This window comes from Crocodylus siamensis, chromosome 3 (assembly GCF_052110815.1).
Source record: "Crocodylus siamensis isolate JL-2025a chromosome 3, ASM5211081v1, whole genome shotgun sequence".
Lineage (NCBI taxonomy): Eukaryota > Metazoa > Chordata > Crocodylia > Crocodylidae > Crocodylus > Crocodylus siamensis.
The window spans coordinates 20,445,220-20,466,280 of record NC_143397.1 but is presented as its reverse complement, the minus strand read 5'-3'; the positions used below and the strand labels follow the sequence as shown (position 1 = coordinate 20,466,280).

At 44.7% G+C, this 21,061-nt stretch overlaps 1 protein-coding gene across 15 annotated transcripts in view; it reads right to left on the bottom strand.

Annotated features, from left to right (window-relative positions):
• ZNF532 (zinc finger protein 532) overlaps window positions 1-21,061 on the bottom strand; it is an 88,482-nt gene that overhangs the window by 43,515 nt on the left and 23,906 nt on the right. For 14 of the 15 annotated variants that reach the window (XR_016441170.1, XM_090037878.1, XM_090037882.1 and 11 more), the window contains 3 exons: window positions 7,160-9,519; window positions 5,495-5,587; window positions 328-509 (listed from right to left, as the gene is read on the bottom strand). Coding sequence is in view for 14 of the 15 variants with exons in the window: in XM_090037870.1 (XP_089893996.1) it covers window positions 328-509; window positions 5,495-5,587; window positions 7,160-9,519 (2,635 nt within the window). In the remaining variant the exon portion in view is untranslated. The remainder of the gene's footprint in view (window positions 1-327; window positions 510-5,494; window positions 5,588-7,159; window positions 9,520-21,061) is intronic. The other variant, XM_090037871.1, reaches the window with a different exon arrangement.

Sequence of the window (21,061 nt, the reverse complement as noted above, 5' to 3'; positions counted from 1 at the left end):
ATGGATGAATTCTGTAGCTTGGAGACTGTGTGTGCCCTAACTGTGACTCTTACAGCTGAAACAGTGAAAGGTGAAATTAAAAATATTCTGATTTAGTAGCATACATGAACAAACACATACCCCAGAGCAAAGCTGAATTCCAACAAGGCCTTCTGTTGTACTACTGTTATCATACTCATGATGACTTTAAAAAAATGAAGGAATATACTATAAGAAACTTTCACAAAACACCCTTTTCAGTCGGGGTTTTATAAAACATAGAAGAAAACTATTTACATATAAATTTGCATCATATTTTATTTACACATATGTAAACATGATACTAACCGAAAGCCAACCCTCCGTGTGTAATGCAGGCAGTTCTTAGTGACATGAGTCTGGAAGTGGACAGATCTGCAGATTGCTCCACATTCAGGGCACGTGTATGGAGATTTATGCTGATGAATTCTCTGGTGTGATGCAAAACTGCACTGGTTAGGAAGCAGCATCTGGCAGATATTGCATGTCTTCTAAATGATAAGCCAAAACAGATAAAACAAATGGTTTGGTTCAACTGTATAGGATTTCTTCTGTCAAGTACCATAAATATATGAAATGAAAGTTTTGATACTATGGCTGCGACACACTCACAAGGGCAGGAAAATTCGAGCATAAGTTCTAAACCCAAATCTTTTGTAGGACAAAAGTCTTAAACTGTACATTCTGGGCCTGATTCTCAGATACAGTGAAACCCTTTTATACATCACTCTGACAGTGGTGAGTAGCCATATGATCTGGTGTTGCCTTCAAAAACCTGTCAAATCCTACTACATGGTTCAAATGAGTAGACAGCAGCTATTCAGTGAGTATAAATTTAGTGTAGACTTTATTCATCCTATCAGCCAGGTGATCAGACTGGCTGAAAGCAGGGATAGTGCAGGGTTAAACACAAACTCAAAAATGTATCTCTATTCTACTCTTTTTATACATTAAAGTGCTTACATCAAGCATCCAGCATTGTATATTACTACATACTTTCTTCATGATCACATTTGGTGTCATACATCTTTTACAATTTACTGATTAATAAACTTGTTCAGCTACAGTATCCTCTACGCATGTGTTGTCTCAGGTTGTATTGTATCATTCTATGTGCTTTCATCTACTATTGTAGTTTGTACTGATTCCATCCATCTCAGGATGTTCTTGAACAGATCCCAGCTGTTCCGATAAACTCTGCTGCCTTTCACAGACCATATGACCTCCAAGCTTTTAAGTCTTCCCGGCCTGTCTTACAGCCAGTGTGGTCCATGTAAATTGCATTTACACCCACCTTAAAGGAGCCATTGTATAACTGAGAATCAAATTGCTGTTAATTCAAGGTACCCTAAAAAAATCTCTCTCACCAAAATACAATTTAACCAAGGAATCTTTAATATCTCTTTTTGTTTGATTTAAATTATAACATCCATTATGCTACCTAATTCTGTATATTTGTTAAAATAAAGGTCTTTAAAAAGAAAAGTAAAAAGATTATAGACAGCTTTAAAATATTTATGAGAATAAATGTAAATAAGCATTGCATATGTAAATAACTATAATTATGCATAATATTTATAAAGCAGGCATTGCTTTCCCAATCTTAACAAATTATTTGTTTTTCAAAACATTTAAAAATAATAAAATGAAGGCATGCCTACATGTTCAATTAATGCAACTGAATAATCTCCAGCACAATTTGAGCTGGAGAAAATTAATCTCAACATCACTGTCTACACGTGAATTTAAGCACAGTAATTTACTCCGCCGTCAGATAATACCTGTGTTTGGCAGGACTATCCAATGGCACTGAAAATTAGTCTACACTGGCCCAATTGCCATGCATATGTAGACAGCAACGCTTTACTGTGCACAATGTGCAGTACAGTAGTCTACTGCTCAGTAAAGCGCATACCCTTTTAGTACTTATTTAGGACTGGCCAAATCAAAATGTTCTTTGGTCTGAAATGTAAATTTGCATAAATGTTCCTTGAGTTTCAGTGGGACGTATTCATATTTGAAAATAAAACTAAGATTATTTAATAACACTTTAAAAAACGAGACTTGCATGCCTTTGGAAGTGTTGACCGTAATGGGTTTTAACAATGTTAAGTATGATTTAGTGAATATGAAATAAAAATAATTCTGCATCAATGTGTAACACAATCTTGGTGGTCTACCAGTTAAAAACAACCTATTGCAATTAAGAAATTACTGTGTCTTATTTCTTGCTATAAGAATATACCCTCCATAAACTTGGGCATCATATGATAATGACCCCTTCTTCAGTCTGCATCTCTGACCTTTGAATAAATGGATTTTGAAGAAAGATATCCAAAGCGCTACCCTAGGATCCACTGCATGGTCATAACAATAGAATCAAAACTCCAGCTAAAAACACAACAGTAAAATGCTACAAACAGCTGTCATATAGTAGATTCATGTCTCCTGCCAATTGTGTCTGTGCATTCATGCAAAATTAGGGCCTGAATCTACTTCAACTTAAAGAGTTTGATACTTCAATGGTAGAAGGAACAGACCATTAATGGTTACTATAAAAGGCAAGAATTTTTTAGTAATATATTTTATTGGACCAACTGTATATTTGGGAGGGCTACAGAGAAGCTTTTGGGTACCAGGTACCCTTCCTCAGGTCTCCTTAAGTTGCTTAAGGAAGGGTACTTGGTACCTGAAAGCTTGTCTCTCACTCTTTCATCCATAAAGAAGGTCCACTAAAAGATATCACCCACAAACATTTTTGCCTCTTGCATATTTCTTGGACTATCACAGTTACAGCATCACTCCAACACTATAAAGATAGCATAAAGGGGATGGATGGTTTGCTTTTAAATGGAATATTAGTAAAAGGTATGTACTAAAACAACAAGTGAAGCCGTTTGAGAAGCAAGCAGCATATTTTATATCAGATTCCTGCACACTATTTTATTCCTTTTCAAACATAGTATCTCAGTCTAAATGGTTTTCATGGGGCCACCTGCAAGCCCAGGAAAATTTATTTCAAGTAGAGCTATTTCAGGGAAGAACATTAATAGGAAATATCTTGAACTATACCACAATGAATACAGGAATTCATTTTTATGTAGTTCATTTTGAAGGTTTATTTTGTGATCATCATGGCCCTGTGTGTTTGATCACAGCCTCTTGCTAAAGCACATGACTCAAAAGTTCTCATTATGGCAAGATAGTAAAATTCAAAATTGATCAAAACAAATGTAAAGCAAAGAAATTGAAATTGTTCCAATTTGTGTCTGATATCAGCACAATGCCCAGCCTAAAAGATAAGCAGACAGTCAGGCTATCCATTGTCACATGGAAGACTTAAGAAAAACAGCCTGTGGGGATCTTGAAGTGCTGCCTTGGTAAGGACATTTTCTATATATTCCCAGAGCGAATCTGTGTTCAGACACACCAGAAAGTTCAGTTTAAAAAGCCAAATATTTGTTTGAAACTTTCATTATTAAAAGAATTACTTTGGGGTTTTAACTTGTGTTCAACTCAGGCTTAAGGGCAAAAGCCTGACTAACCATAACTCTACTTAAAATGTTCTTACCACTTTTTTTGAGCTTCAGTACCATTGCCACAATTTATCTTTTGCCATCTATGTATTAATAAGCAGTAATACAATAGTGGAGAATCTGGAGTTTTCTTTGATAATTTAAGAAAATGGCAAAACAAAACTTCTTATTCCAATAAGAGAAACATATGGATTTTTCATATTCCTTCCAAAGCATCTTTGCTTGCAGCACTACAAAAGAAAACCTGGATGTTATGCCACAGAAAAGCCATACACCAAACCCACCCCACTAAGTATATCTGGTTTGGGTGAGAGCAAGCAATCTGCATAATTAGTCTACAATCCTTTAGCAAACCAGGGTGTCACAAAACACCAGTGCTGCTGTTTGTCAAAGCAGCTGCTTTGCTCCTTTAACAAGCATAGAAAAGATGTGTAATTGCAGCTGCTTACAGGATAACAGGAAGAGGAAACAGCTATGGATTCAACAAGCCAGCACTTCCTTATTACTTCATGCTGGGCTTAAAGTGGGCATTAACTTTCAGTTCATTCATTCCAATCCACACAAAATAAAGCACGATTAATTTTTCATTGCAATAAACATTTTGCATGTTTGTATGCAGTCTGGGAGCAAGGTGGAAGAGACTTAGAAGGAGAATAGTGTTGAGGACAATAAAAATCCATAGGATCTGAGAGTCCTAAGGGGCATGACTACATACCTGCCATAAGAGCTATCCAGTTCTCTTTCTAAACCAGCCTGACATAAACATTTGATAGCCTGATCTACTGTTTTTTTTCTATGCAGTCAGTTTAGTTTGACCCCACAGACAGTTACACATCCGAGGGGTCCTAGTGAGTGTAATGGCACTGTTTACATGAGAACAGTCATTTGTGTGTCTACCTGCAGCACTGCATGCTGAATTAGCCAGGTATCAAGGCTGTTTACGTGTTGTCTTCTCATAAAGGAACAATAGTTATTGTACCCTAATGTAGGCCATCTTTCAGGTTCAAGTTGTTAGTCTGTTCGTTTGCTTGGTTCACTATAATGGGAAACTTACCACTAACAAGATATTGGTAAAAAGTAGAACAGCTACTTTTTAGTTATCCAACTAAAACATAGTATTTTATGTTGCAAACAAAACAGACACTGAAGATCACTGGGCTCCCATTAAGACTTATGGTGGCTTTATTTGTTTCCAAAATCCAAGTCATTCTGTGTCCACAATTGTTCCCTTCCCCCAAACCCCCATTTTAAGCCTCAGTGATTTTTTCCCAATATCCTTTCCCCACCCCCAGAAAACAGTGCTGACAACTCATATCATTGAGCAGCCTCACAATAGTGAACGCCAGGCACAAGGAAGGAGAGCAAATTCAGTAAAGAAATACAATTTCTCTTTCAGGTTTCCAAAGGAAAAAAAATGTTAAACTATTAATAAGTACTTAGATAGTGTCCTACTTTAATTAACATTATTCCCTTAGCAGGGCTTATACGGATTGATGATGGGACAGAAAGAGATCCTGGTAGGAATATATGATGTATTGCTGTTACTAAAGCAGTCATGTTCATTTAAAGCAGCTACCATGTTGGGTATTCAGTTGCAGATGTAACACTACAGTACATAATAAAACCAACATAAAAAACTGGATATGGAAAAGGGCATTGATTGGGTAAACACTTTCAAATTTTTGAAGAGGGTCTTGCAAACAACACATATAATACCTATGTTTATTAACAGTGTCCCCTGTAAAATGAAACAAATTGATATCTGCTTCTGTCCTTTCACTGACAGAAATAAGGGAAGGTGATGCAGAGAAGACCATTATTTTTTTAATCTGAAAATATAATGTTATGTAACCAGATAATATGCCCCTTGTCCACCCTTCAAATTTGTTCTCAGGTTATAAGCAGTATGGTACCCTCCTTAAGATTTTCTGCCTTCATACCTGCATTGTATGCCAGTACTTGTCACTCTGCCTAATCATGTTTGCATTAGTGCATTCTGGGAAAATCAGGGGCACTGTCCCATAGTGTCTCCCCTGGAGAGGAAAATGTACACAGAGCACATGAGAAAAGGTATTAGGGATTAGCTTACTGCAGAGAGAGCAGGGAGGGAAAAGCACAAAACAAACTGATTGTACAGACATGGTTAGCCTACCTGGCCCATGCTACAAATAAAATTTAACCCCCGCCCAAACCTCAGCATGCTTTTCTGCTCACCGCTCCATTTTAGTCTTATCTTGTCCTCCCACCCCATCCCCACTTGATTAGTTTATTTTGTCCACCTGCTGTGCTCCTCTCTGAACGGTGCACTATAAGCTCCAGGAGGCAAGGACGGTTACAAGACAAAGCAATTGCTGCCAAGTCATATAATTCACACAGCCCTGGATTCACTTTTCTACACCCTTTACATGCACCCTTATTGGAGATGGTATGAACTAAGGGGCTGTTTCACCCTCATCCCTGCAGCTCAGCCCCCAAGGCGTTTTTACGTATAATGCAGAGATCTGACACAAGCCATCTGCGACTGTACTACCTGTGAATTTCACACGAAATGCAGAACTAGAGCACCTCTACCCTTAGCCATGAACTTTAATATGAAAATTATTGTCCCAGGGCACTCCTGACTCTGAACTTGCTTATTGGCTCTCAGCCTCCCACACTATAGGAAGCTGCAACACCAAGTCCAGATAAATGCTTTGAAATACAGTAGAATACTTTTTAATTGGCACACCCCAGTGGAAATCCAGCTATACCAATTAAGTAATTGTCTCAATTATCACAGGTTAATAGAATACATTGTGCACTGGTTTACATTTACTTTTATTTAATATGTTTCTCTTAAATTATGCAACATACAAAACACTTCTAAACTCTTATTAAGGTAATTTAACTCATTTTAGCAATCACAAGAGAGAAAGGAAACCATAACAAGAAAACAAATGGTCACACAGCAGGATATACATGCCAGCAAACACCACTTTTCACTTCTATTTTAAAAAGACCTGCAAAGCACAGCATGCATGTCCTTTAAATGGAATTAGTGTGTGCCATTTCATCATTGCCTACGGTCACCAAAGCACCAAGATAAGTGACTAGATCACTTATGGTGTTACATCACAGAAAAAAAAATTGAAACCAACTCAAGAATGAATCGATCTTAAAACAATAATCCCCATAAGATGAATGTGCTATTAATGAGGGTGCCAATTAAGTAGATTCCATTGTATATTTAAATTCCAAAGCATAGGAAAAATCACTAAAAGGTTTCAGTGAAGGGTATTACCAAATTCAGTATCATAACCTGACGTTTTAAGGAACTTAAATATTATTTTCAAAAGATATCACTATAGACTTCAGATTTTGGGGTCTGAATGGTATAAAACCTTCCTAAAATTTTTTTGAAAACACTGACATCCACTACTTCAGTGTTTTGTTTTGTTTTGCGGGGGGTGGGAGCTTCCTTCTATTTCTCAAATTTTATTTCAAGCTTGTATACTTTTTCCTCAAATGAGGTTCAGACAAGAATTGTCTAAGGTGAACAAATAACCACATCCAAGTCTCCTAGTCTTATTGATGGAACACTGGAATTTAAACAGAAGATACTCTACTTGTCCACTTGTATCTGCAGCCTGCTGGAAATGGGTAGCAAGGGAGGTCTCATCCTGGAAAACTTCATTACACTCCAAACACTTTAGGCTATGTCTACAGAGTTTTGATGGGTCTTCGTCTAGAGGCATAGCTGGAATAATAGGTGTACTTGCTGGGGCTGAGATTACTGTCCCAGTTATGCCAGACTGTATTTTAGTTACAGTGTGTGTGCCAACTCCCACTGGGCTTTGAAGAGAAGATGCCACAGTATTGCTTGAAGGAGATGCTATCATTTGATCTGCAGGGACTGGTTTTAAAATCAAATGGGAGCACTGCATTACAACTCCTTTCTCCTTATGTCCACGAGCATGGGAAAGAAGGCTGCATTTATTGTAGAAAACTAAATTTTTTGTACAGTGGTTACATGTGACTTCAATCCGCACACTCCTTCTGTCGTAATGCTGCGTTAGGCTCTTTTCAAGAGCAAACGAGTCCCCACATTCCAGACACTTATAGCCACGTGTTGGTAATGTTATCCCTGCATTAGCAGGAGGGCTGAGGTTTGGGATGTAAACTGGGACAGGATTGACACTACTCAGCACTTTATTGAACGCTTCCACTACAGAACTCTGTAGAGATGACACCACCTGGACTCGAGACACTTTTTTAGAAGGCTGGGAAGCAGCTGCAGAAATTATTGCCTGCTTTATTTGTTGCTGAGGTTTTGTTAGCACTTGGCGTAGTTCAGAGGTGGTTTGAGCACCTTGAGGCAGAAGATTAAGGTTGGCAAGATGGACAGTCTTTGGCACAAGTTTAGCACTAGCAAGGCTCGATGCTGGCACCACCACAGTTTGCTGCTGTATGGCATTGGCAGCTTTTATAATGGCACTACTAGCACTCTGCACAGAAGCAGCAGATATTACTGTGGCTTTCACTGTTGTGTTGTTAGCGAGCTTCAAGTTAATAACTTGTGACCCTGCTGTTTTCACTGCTGACACTGGAAGGAAGGCAGTAGCCACAGGTTTAATAGTGACCTGTTTTGGTGTAAGTTCTGCAGAGGCAACTGCATTGGTGACAACAGCTGACTGGAGAGGTGCTCTAGGAGGAGAAGAAAGAACAGCAGCAGAAGTTGGCGAAGAGAGGAGAGATGTCATGGAAGTTACCATCGCAGCAGTTTGCTCTGGCTTCTTACCAGAGTCCAGATCAATTTCTGGCAACACCCTGGTAACTGTTCTCTTGATCTCCCCAGAGGAAGTCTTGATGGTTTTTATGCGAACTTTAGGAATTGCTGGTGTTGACCCTGCAGGAGAGGATGGAGACCCTTTGCTACTGTTTTCACTTGATACGCTCCTGGGACTATCAGGTTGTTTTATAGATGTTTTTTTAGCACCATCAATGAGACTCTGAGATTCAGGTGATTTCTCAATAGACCGGGGACTTTCATTCATATCTTTTGGTAACGGAGAAGATTCTCCTGAATTAGACTGTAATTCCTTATTGGTGTCTGTAGCTGCCTTTTTTGCACTCAGTGCTGCAATTGCAGCAATACATGAAGAAAGCTTTGCTGAGGACTTCGCTTTGGACTGTGAAATGCTGGGAAGATTTGTTTCCCCTCTTTCAGTAACAAGTTTTCCATCATGTACCCTGTTTTCAAGAAGCTTTTCAGAACTGTCTTTCAGCATCTTATCCTCTACCTTTCGAGCTTTGAAAGGCTCATAGACACTTAAATTCAAAGAGTTTGTTTCCATATCTCTTTTGACAACTTTGTTTTTATCCATACTACTTGAAGCTGGAATTCCAGCTTTAATCAAGTTTTCTCCTCCAAGTGACTTTAGCTTGTCATATTCCTGCTGAGAAACCGATCCAGTTAGCACGTTTGCTCTGAAGTTTGCACGCATCTCTTCTTTATCTGGAGGATCATCCACCTCAATTTTTTCATCATCATCAAATTCTTCAGCACTTGAGATAGGGCTAAATTGGTTGAAAGCTGAGTCCTTCAGAGTCACTTCAGAGGCTGAACCATCATCTTTAAGAGACTTCCCATCATCTTTGTTGTAACTGTCAAGGGCTGACACTGTTAGAAACCCATTATGTAAGCCGTTGCCTGTGGAATGGTGGCCGTCCTTATCTACTCCTTCAGAAGAATCTATGTTACGTACATTTTTCACAATGACGCTCACACCAACATCAGATGATGATGGTGCATGCGAATCTTCATCTGTATGAGCATTCTGTTTAATGTGGCTCTCGTGATCATCATGTGCAGACTCAAGAGCTGCTTTCGGATCGACCATGTCTGGTATGTCAAAGGCTGCAAGGAGGTCGTCAAAGTCTGGGGTCTTCATATCCCCCATGGTCATGTATTTGTTTGGGAGCAAATCTATAAAACAAGCAGAAAATCTATATCAGTACCTTCAAGACCATGTTATACACAACTTGTACATATCAATATAATTACTGACCATTTATAGTGCTTGCAAATAGGTTTGTGAAATTCTAATTCACCAATGAATTTATAGATATGTTATAACAGATCAAGAATCATGGAATAGTTCATCATGACTACACTGTGAGACCACTACATCTAAATAATTTGGGGGTTTTAAAGTTTTCATTTAATTCTGGGCTTTTTGCTTTTGAAACACTGTTCTTACAGAGTACAGTATGTAACATGAACAGAGGCATACATAGTAGGGTTGTGCAAAGCTTCATTAGCCAATTCAATTCAGAGGATAGTCAGCTTGATTCAGCAGCCAATCTCCGAATCCAGATTGAATCAGGAGACCCATTAATCTCTCTGACTTGAATCGGAAGCCTCCAAATCAATTCAGAGAGATTCAGAGATTCAGCCATAGACTGCACAGCCAGGCACCAGGCAGTGCCAGCGGGAGCAGCTGGGGGAGCAGCCAGATGAGCCCCAGCTTGAGCTGGCAGCCCCGGGAGAAGCTGTGGAGGCTGGGGGGAATGATTGGGGAGCTAGGGGAATGATTGAGAGCTGGGGGAAATGATCGGGGAGCTGGGGAATCAAACCAGGAGCTGTGGGGAATGATCAGGGAGCTGGGGGAAATGACTGGGGAGCTGGGGAATTGAACCGGGAGCTGGGGAATCGAACCAGGAGCTGGGGGAATGATTGGGGGTTGAGCAAATAAACAGGGGCCTTCCCCCCAGCTCCCGGTTCGATTCCCCAGCTCCCCAATCATTCCCCCCAAGCCCCAATCATGGTGTGGTGAGGCTGCTTGTGGTGGGGTGGTCCCCAGAAAATGCCACACCAGTGCCTCCCTAGTGAAAGGTGAGTTTGGGGCACCTTATAGCCTCCACTCCCACAATCTGGTGGGTAACCCAGTTGCAGGGCCAGGCAGGGGGCCAGGCATGTCTACGGACACCTCAGCCCCATGGGTTGTAAGGCCCCAGGGCCCCAGTGAACGGAAGTCTGAAGAGTGGTCCCATTAAAGGGGTGGAGGCCCCAGTGAGGGGACATAAAGCTAGGCCATGCAGAGTAGGGTCATAGGGGTGAGGTGAAGGGCTGTGTATTTAAGTGCAGAGTAGGGTTGCAAGGGTGACCTGAAGGTTTGCATACAGGCCAGCCCCAAAAGTAGTTCAGAGAGTAAGTCCAAATGAGGGGTGTGAGTTTGGGCCTGAGTGAGAAGGTGAAGGAGTAGCCCCACTGAGAGGGTGGAGGAGTAGGACCCTCAGATGTTTTGAGGCCAAGTGTGGGTTAGAGGTTAAGAACTTTGGATGCCATCTGCAAGGCATGGGACACGGTATAGGGAAAGTCGGAGCTGTGTATAACACTTCAGGCATTGGGGCACTTAATGGGCAGCCTCCCACGTTATTTCATCAGTCATTGATACATCAAGGCATGGCAGGAAAATTTGGCCTGCCCAACTGTCTAAGTCAGTCTGCCCACACTACAACTGGCCTCATGAGGACCCCCTGTCGCATACAGCTTGACCAGAGTGAAACAGACTGTTGGGCACCTAAAAGTTAATAGGATCTTCTCAACACCACAATAAAACCTATTTCCAGGAGAGCCCTAAATGGTCCTGGTCTCCTCCTGAAGATGGGCTACTAGCCACATCTTCAGATTAGGCTTACAGAAATATGACTCAACAAAACATCAGTAAGATTATTTCTTTTTTGCTGAATAATTTAAGTTACCATTTTAACATTGCAAAAGTATTTACTATTCCAGTGTTCTTGGGGGCAGTGAAGCAGAGAAAGTGACGGAGGCAATAGGATAGGACATAATGTATGCACATTTTAACAAACACTTTGCATACCAGAATTATGACTTCCTACTAGTGCGACAAATCAGTAAACTGCCTGCTCACTGGTGCTTCTATCTGTAGCAACCATTGATCCTCCCAAATCATGGTGTATGCATGAGAGCCACCCAGACCTTCAATGCACATGCCTGGGCAGGAATTTTTGGAGTGGAGGCTGCCTAGACCTTCCATCCTCCCTTTAGGCCACTGGGACAGAATCCAAAGACCAGACTGAGTCCAGGTGTTTGGTGCCTCCATAGCTGTAGTTGTATAAGCACCTGGGAATCAAACCCAGGTCTCCTGTGTAGTAGAGAAGTGTGGTCCCACTGAACCAGATGGGACTTCTTGCTTCTATGTGTACTGAAATGTCTAAGCTATTGTTTCACTTTTTCATGCTCAATGCATCCGTGTCCAAATAAGTTTCCGATCTTTTGAAGCCAGCAAACTCCTGAATCAGCCATGACTTACTTTGAAATGTTCTTGTATGAATGTATCAGAATTTCAACTGGAGCAAACGAGTATCACTTCATTTAAGTCAACCCTACATTATGTTGCTCAAACTCATCATGTCAGCAAGCTGATTTACATGTATAGCAGCAACAATAAATATCAAAGCTGGAAAAACAGCAGTACCATTATACGAGGAAATGGTGAGTCCTCATCAGTGATACTGTGTACAACTCTGATCATCTGTTTTCAAGAAAGATTAAATCAAACAGGAACAACTACAAAGAAGGGCCATGAGGATGACCAGAGAAATGGAGAGCCTATGATCAGAGGAAAGTAAAAGAGCTTGGCTTATTTAGCCTAAGAAAACAAAGTGAGGGATAGGATTGCTCACACGAAGAAAGTTAGGTTGGAATTACAAGGTTACTAAAAATCAGACATATGAGATGCTGTAATAACATTCAAATAGGTATAATGGGGTTAAAAACCCTAACTGGTTTTAAAATGGAGCTTCTTCACACATATGGAAGGTAGTATTTACAACATGGTTGCCTGTGATAGCAAAGATCAAGAATGGCTCAAGAGATCCCTTTCCTTCCCTCTTGTTTCTAAAAAAGTAAAGCAACCTAGACAGGTATTTAAAAGTTTAAGAGGCAGGCCTCAGACTTTCTCTCTGAATTCCAGTATACTGAAATGCCACCATGACACTCAGATTTCTTCCGATTGTTAGCTTCAAAAGTTAGGACTTTTGGTTTTAACCAAACTGAGCTAAACTGGGTGCATCTACATGTTCATTAATGGGTCATAATTACAGTGCATTAATTTTAGTACCTGTAATGACAGGTACTAACTTAATGCACAGTAATTGGTGCTACCGAGCATTAGTGCAGATGAACACTTTTTATAAGAGGTACACCAATATATTAGTCACATATCAGATTGGCACTGATAAAAGGAAAATTAACATTATTGGCAATAAGCTTTTTTTGGCCAGTGTAGGTGAAACTGTCACCAATAAATGCTGCATGCATGTGCGCAGCCACATACATGGCAGGAATGCATCCCAGCAGCTTGGAGAGCAGCATCTGGCCAGTACACCTGTTGGCTGAAAGAGGCAGGAGGGAAGAGGTGTGGAGGGGTAAATCGAGGCCCCCATGGTGAAGGAAGGAAAGGGGCAGGGGCAGGCACTGGGAGCAGGATGGAGCCATGGGTAGTTCATCTGGGGGGTGTGGAAGGGGGTAGGAAGGGAGCACAGCTCCTTCCCACTGTACCTCCCACCTGGGAGAGGCCTGGGGGCTTGTGCCCCCCAGATCTGTCCATGGTGCAAGGGCAGCTGCCCACTGTAGGCTTAGGGCCAGGGGCTGCACCATCCTGTTTCCAGTAGGGGCTGAGCCGGGACTGTGCATGAGGGAGACGGAGGTGGGGTAGGTGGCGGGGGGGCTACAGGGTGGGCTGCAGCTACCCCAAAGTTCCCTGTAGCCACCCCTCCCAGTGCCACCAGAACCTGCCCCAGCCCAGCCCAGCCCCCCTGCTGGGAAGAGGCTGGCACAGCCCCTGGCACTGAGTCTGCAGCAGGCAGCCTGCCCTCACCCTGCACACAAATCTGGGGGCAAGCATGACCACCTTGCCTCCTCTGGGGGTGCGTGCAGCAGTGGGGATTCATGCCCTCCTAACCCTCCTCCCATGCCTCCTGGATGAGCTACCCATGTGATGGCATTCACCACCCTGGTTGGGCAGTGCCTACCCCTGTCCCAATCCCTCCCTCACTGTGGGGGCCTCGATCTGCTCCTCCCCATACGCTCTGCCCCTTTCCCCCAACCACAGGCTTACTCTCCAAGCTGCAAGGCTGCAATACTGTAAATCAACTAATGGATTGGTATTGGCCAATATGACTGGTTAATAATTGCCATTGATATCAGCCAAGAAAATCTTTATCAGTGCACCCCTACTTTTTATGAAATGCTAATGCACAGTAGACTAAATCTACTGTGAATTAGTGCAATAGCACAGTTTTTGCCAGCCGCGCTAATGCACCGTAGAATTAGTCTTCTGCGCATTAAGCGTGTTGTGTAGATGGACCCACTGATGCTTAGCTCAAAATCTGCTTTGGAAACAGATTTAGAAAAAGAGTCAGAACACTTGGATGCTGACCCAACCTACACTAGGCTCCCAATTAAGTTTAAAAATCTGTTTAAGCTTCAATCATTTTAAAACCAATATGAGAATTAGAAACTTCCATTGGTGCAGAATAATCCATGATTCTTGAGAGTGAGCTATATCTGGAAGCAATAATGGCTACCTGAAAAACTTCAGTTGTTTCACCAGTATCTACAAGGAACCATCTAAATGTGCTCCACATAACTTATTTAAAGAAAAGGCACAGGGCATTGAATTGGTTTAATAACAATGCACATGCATCATTTATGCTAGGGCTGTCCAGCTGGTAGCCCATGGGGGATAAATGGTGGCCCTCAGGTTCCCACTCAGCCGCCACTGCCTGTCATCACTCCAGCTGAAAAAGCCCCTCTCCCTGGCTTCTCCTTTACCACACAAGGAGATAGGGTAGTGAACTGCGGCACAGTCTGAAGTGTTGGGAGAGCCTGAGGCCCAGGACACCTGAGAGGTACAGTGCAGCAGAGTAGCTTGTGGCTGGAGAGCCGAGTGAGGCACCCAAGTGAGGCCCTGGGTGCATAGGGCATCTGTTTGTAACGGTGACATTCTTCTGCCTGTGCCACTCAGGATAGAAGCCATAACATAAATAGGGAAGGGAACGGAGGACATAAATAATTGTACGTAAAGTTTTCAAAGGCCATGTAAAGGTGCCAAATTTCCACCCAGAGAAACTATACTCTCCTGTAAGTAATTGCCAGGATACAGGCATTCAATCAGTTTCTCCTGGAGAAATGCGCTCCATGCATGCGAAAGACCTTCTAGTTAGACACCTGGAAGATTTCCCCTGCAAGAGCTGCACTAGAATGAACATCTATATACTTGACTCTTCCAAGATCAGAAGTCAAGCAGCAGCTTCCTCTGTGCACTCCACAGACCAGGCAGGACTCGTTCTGTGGAAGATGGGGGAACATTTCTTTCATAGACACTGGGGTGGAAGGAACCTCATGAGATCACTGGGCCCAGCCCCCTGCCCAAGGGGCAGGAAGTCAGCTGGGGTCAGATGACCCCAGCAAGATAAGCAACAAAACACCACTCAAATGTGTCTAGAGTAGGTGCCTGCACTACTTCTGGGGGGGGGGGGAGGTCTGTTCCAGACTCTGGAGACTTGGGCAATAAGGAAGTTTTTCTTTATGTCCAGTCTAAAATGGTCTTCTAGTAGTTTGCGACTGTTGGACCTAGTCTTCCCTAGGGAAGCCCTGGTGAACAGATGTTCTCCCAGGTCCTGATGTACACTCCTGATGTACTTATAGACTGCCACCAAGTCCCCTCTGAACCGACGCTTTTCCAAGCTGAAGAGTCCCATGTCTCTCAACCTGTCCTCATAAGGCCTGCTCTCCTGACCTCTGATCACGCATGTGGCTCTCCTCTGGACTCTCTTGAGCTTCTCCATGTCCTTTTTGAAGTGTGGAGCCCAGAATTGGATGCAGTACTCCACCTGTGGCCTCACCAAGGCTGAGTAAAGCAGGAGAATGACATCTTGGGTCTTGTTTGAGATGCACTGGTAGATGCAAACCAGGGTTTTATTTGCATAGGCAGCTGTGGCATCACATTGGTGGTTCATGTTCATCTTGTGGTCAGTCATGACCCCCAAAACTTTTTGGACGTTGTGCTAAAGAGTGAAGCACTGCCGAGCCTTTAGGCATGGTGTGGGCTCTTTCTCCTGAGGTGGAGCACCTTGCAATTCTCTATGTTGAAGGTCATTAGGTTTTCATCCACCCACTTTGCGAGCTTAAGTCGGCTTGAATCCTCAGCCTATCCTCCAGTGTAACTGCGCTTCCCCACAGTTTGGTTTGCTTTGCAAATTTAGCCAGTCTGCTTCTGACACGAAAATCCAGATCATTAATAAATATATTAAAGAGTACTGGTCCAAGTACTGAACTCTGAGGGATGCCATTGGTCACCATGCACCACGCTGACTTGGTTCCATCAACTATCACTCTCTGTGCTGACCACAGAGCCAGTTCCTCAGCCATTGGACTGTGAGGTTGTCAAGGCCACAGTTCTCCAGTTTTGTCATAAGACATCGTGGCAGACAAAGTCAAAGGCTTTTTTAAAATCTAAGTATATGATGTTGACGTCAACCTCGCCCCTCCCTCCCCCGTCCAGGTGACGCATCACCTGGTCGTAGAAAGAGATGAGGTTGGTCAGGCATGACCTACCCGTAATGAAGCCATGCTGGCTGTCTTTCAGGATGGCACCTTCTGTCAGCCTGTTATTGATAGATTCTTTGATAATATTCTCAAAGATCTTTCCAGGGATTGAGGTAAAACTGATTGGCCTGTAGTTCCCTGGATCTTCCTTCATTCCTTTCTTGAAGATAGGCATCACATTGGCCCTCTTCCAGTCTTTAGGAACCTCACCCAAGTGCCACAACTTTTTGAATATCCACGCCAATGGCCGAGCTGCGATGTCAGCCAACTTAGCACACTTGGGTGCATTTCATCAGGGCCTGCTGACTATGGATGTCCGGTCTCTCAAGGTGCTCCCTCACAATGTCTTCACCAAATGTAGGCGTATGGTGACCTGTAGCGTATGGTCAACCGGATAGTCAAACGCAGGCATATTTCTCCGCAGCTCAACTCCTCCTGATCAGAGTCAAGCTGCCACTGCCCCTCCTCTCTTCCGCTGATCCTTCATGAGACCAGGGGAAAATTGCTATCCTGCTCCCTTCCCTCTCAAAGACCAGGAAGGGAGGGAAGGAGCATCTGCTGCCGCTCACACATCCCCAGACCAGGATACTCCAGTCTAGGGGGCACATGAAGAGACTCTCCCTGCCTTTCCACTTCCCTCTGGGAACTGGGAGGAGTGCAGCAGCCACCATTTCCCACAGCTACCCAGATGATCCCAGACTGGGGAAGAGGAGAAAGGAGGCAACTTTGGGCAGAAACAATTGTATGTTCCTCTCCCAGAAAGAATTCCACTGCTGGAAGTTTCCCAGATAAGGTGTGTCAAGACTGGATTTTTTTCAAAGCTGAACTGACCATCCTGCTATGACATGGGCTACAGGCTCATTGCAGAAAATATAAACACGCATCCAGTGACAAATAACGTGTTTTATAACTGTATTCGTGGGGATGGTCATACATTTCATTGTTGGCAAGACAGTTCCATTTTAAAGCATCTGTCCTATATTTTTGGACAAATTAATCCTTCTGTCCTATTTTCAGTGGCATATTAAGTATAAGTGTTTAAAATGGGACCAATGTGAGAACACAGGATTGTTTCAACACTTTGATCCTTTCCCCTCTCCTTCTCTTCCTCCACATACATGCACACTACTTCTGGCATACTCAGCTGAGATCAGGGCTTGGAAACAGCTGAGCATGAGGGGGGAAGAAGTGGAATGCCCCATTTTGAGGCTAAGAAAATATGGTCACTTTATGTACTTGGTTCCTAGATGGTTTTATGATGGACACTGTCAAAATGCTGAGGCAGATGCATAATACAAAAATCCAAAGAGGGAGCATATTTCTTCCTTGTTTGACAATTTTAGGAGGGAAAGGGGGTTAACATGAGGACTTCTACTTCACATCCTCCTGCATTCCCCCCATGCCCAACCATTAGTCACTGCATTGCAACATCTGACTATAGTTTGTAAGGATGGAATTGTTGCTCAGCAGAAAGATCAGAGAGTCTGGAAACTTGCAGGAGGGTTTAAAAGTCAGTTTAAATATCTATTAACATATGCATGCTAAATGTTGTAATTGCTGAATCTTAGCAGTACTCTTAGCTATACTCTGAGCGAAAGTTGGTTTTTTTTCAGGGAAACAACAATGAAATTATTCCCAGCTGTTGTCTAGCTGAGGCCACTAATATTCAGTAGTCTACCATCTTATATCAGGTTTCCTGCTAGGGATTTTGAAAATACTGTTAAAAAGAAAAATATTTTTTTCACTTCCATCACATGAACTCAAAAACCCTTTGTGTCATAATGGAAAAGGCTCCAGATATATTAGAACCAGAAGTTAGAGAAGTGAAGGTACCTACAACTTTGAAGGCCTGCCTTAATCACAAGTCCCATAATCCATGTTGCAGTAGTCATAACAAGGCTTTAAGTTAGACAGGCAGAACAGTATCAAATACCATCATCGGGCGTGTCCAGATGAGCATGCATGTGCCTGTTGCCTCGCCTCAAACCCCTTTGAGGCGGGGCAACAGGCATGTGCAGGAATGAAAAATTTTAGGAGGGAGAAATTTTAGGGGAGAAAATTAGACCCCTGGATATCCAGGGGTCCAAAAAAACCCCACTCCATAACAGAGTGGAGCAAGGCACAGTTCAAGACTGTGCCCAGAGCCAGTCCTCCAAAAGAGATGCTCTGGTTTTGGCCAGAGCGTCTCTTTTGTGTTCCTGCTGCCCCTGGTGCTGTCCAAGGTAAGTTGGGGGAGGAGGGGGTTCATGGGTGTGGCAAGGGGTGGCAAAGGGATATGGGGGGAGTTGGAGAGTAGCGGGGGGGGTGTTCCTGGGTCTGCAGGGAGGGGGTGAGGACCTGGCCCAGATCCCTGAGGCTCACTAGTCTGGCTTTGCACTGGAGCGTGTAGCGCTGCTCTGGGAGGCGCGCACAGGAGCCATGCCTCCTGGAGCACTGACTCACTCCAGTGCAAGGCCGGACTAGCGAGCCACATGGGGCTGGGCCAGGTCCTCACCTCCCTGCAGGCACAGGGGGCAGAGGCGGGAGCCGGCCCTGGGGCCCAGCCCATGATGACAGGAGCCGGCATGGCATGTGGTTCCCACGTCCTGCGCCAGGTCCTGCCACAGCTGGGCCCCTCCAGCTGCAGGACCTGGCCAGGAGTGCGGCGACCACATGGAGCCGAGCTGGGTCCTGCTGGCCCTGGGGCTGCTTGTGTCGCCTGGCAGTCAGGCAGCACGAGCAGCCCTAAGGCCAGCAGGACCCAGCTCAGCTCCATACGGTCTCTGCATGCCAGGCCAGGCCTGGGAACAGAGCTGCCTGGGGCCAGGCCTGGGAACAGAGCTGCCTGGGGCCAGCAGTTCGCAGCTCAGCTCCACTGCCAGGGACCATGCAGCTTGTGTTCCCAGCCCCAGCCTGGCGTGTGGGGACTGTGCAGAATCCGGCTGTGTCCTGCCAGCCCCAGGTGGCTCATGTTCCCTGGCCTGGCCTGGCGTGCAGAAACCGCATGGAGCTGAGTTGGGTCCTGCTGGCCTTGGGGATGCTCATGCTGCCTGGCTGCCAGGCGGCACAAGCAGCCCCAAGGTCAGCAGGACCCGGCTCAGCTCCATGCAGTCACCGCACGCCAGGCCAGGTCTGACAGCTATAGGAAGGGCCCAGCTGCAGTGGGAACCGCATGCCACGCTGGATCCCGTCAGCATGGGCCGAGCCCCAGGGCTGGCTCCCGCCTCTGCCCCCTGTGCCTGCGGGGTGGTGAGGACCTGGCCCAGCCCCATGTGGCTTGCTAGTCCAGACTAGCGAGTCTCAGGGATCTGGGCCCAGCCTGGCTGGGCTGCAAAGGGGTCCCAGGACCCGGCTGGGCCTGGCACATGGTCCCCACATGCCACACTGGGTCCTGTCAACATGGGCCCAGCCTGGCTGAGCTGTAGAGGGGTCCCAGGACCCAGCTGGGCCTGGCATGGAGTCTCCGTGTGCCACAATGGGTCCTGCTGCCACAAGACCAGCCTGGCTGGGCAGCAAGAGAAGCCCCAGGGCTGGCAGAACTAGGCTGGGCTTGGCGCATGGTCCCCCCGCTGCTGCTGTTAAAGGTTAGTTATGGGCCTTGGGCAGGGGGGCTGGGGTCCTGTGGGGAATAGGGGCTGTGGCCCTCCAGGGGAGAACTGGGACCCTGGGTGGCGGGGCCTCCAGGGTGCCTGGGATCCTGGGCAGGGGGGCTGAGGCCCTGTGGGGGATAGGGGCTGTGGCCCTCCAGGGGGGAGCTGGGAACCTGGGCGGGGGGGGCATTCCATGTGCTGTGTGGGAGAGGCTGCACCCTATGCAGGCCAGGGGACCCACCCCTCCTGAGCAGCCCTCACACAAGGTCCCCCACATCCATAGTGCCCCCAGCAATTGCCCCACTCCTACCCACAGACCAACCCACATCCCTCCACATCTACCCACCTGCCTTCCCCTACACCCCTTATCACCTCCTTTCTACAAACACCACATCCCCTCATCACACGCTGATCATGTATGAAGAAAACCAGAAGCACAGATCAACACATAGGTATTTAGAATTTATTTTTTCATAATGATAGAGACACTGGTAGGCTTCCAAATTGCTTTAACATTGTAAATATACCAGTAAAGCTTTACCCAAGTTATCACTGTCTCTCTCTCTCGTGTGTGTGTGTGTGTGTGTGTGTGTGTGTGTGTGTGTGTGTGTGTAGAGTGGTTTTTTGGTTTTTTGTTTTAAATGTAGATGAACATGGATTTTGGGGTATTTTAAAAAATGGATTTGGGATGCTGCTGCAGCAGTCCAGCTGGCACAAGGGCTAGTGTCCCCAGGTATCAATTGGCTAGGCCCCAGAAGCTCCAGAGAGTGAGTAGCCCCAAGCTGCTTGCCAGGGCAGTTTTTTGTATGGATGGGGCCAGGATAGGGCAGGTTTTTATACTGCTGGGGACAGCACAGGTGCTGCCCCAGGCTCTAACTCCCCCTGGCTGCAGATCTTGGAGGAGCCAGGCAGCATTATTTTGCCCCAAGTGGCACAATTTGCTCCACACCAAAGTACATGTCCAAGCACGTGCACTGAGGCAAAAAGCCCCAGCTCAAATTTGCACCGCTTCTATTTCAGCTGCTGCAAGTGCATGTGCTTGCATGTGTGCCCATCGTGTTCAAGGCATATGGGAAAATACTGCACTGAAATCCAAGGAGAAAATAGTCTAGAAAAACAAATTCGGAAGAGTGGAGACGTTGACCAACTACCAACGGAACAAAGTTTCAGTGCAATGGAAGAATCCAGAAACATTAAAATGGATCACAGATGCTGTGGAAAGTGAAATCACTGAAGAGAGACGATTATTATATCCTGTACTTTTTCTGAGAAACATTAACTTGCAAAACATTATGGGAATATGGGAACCAGAAAAGATT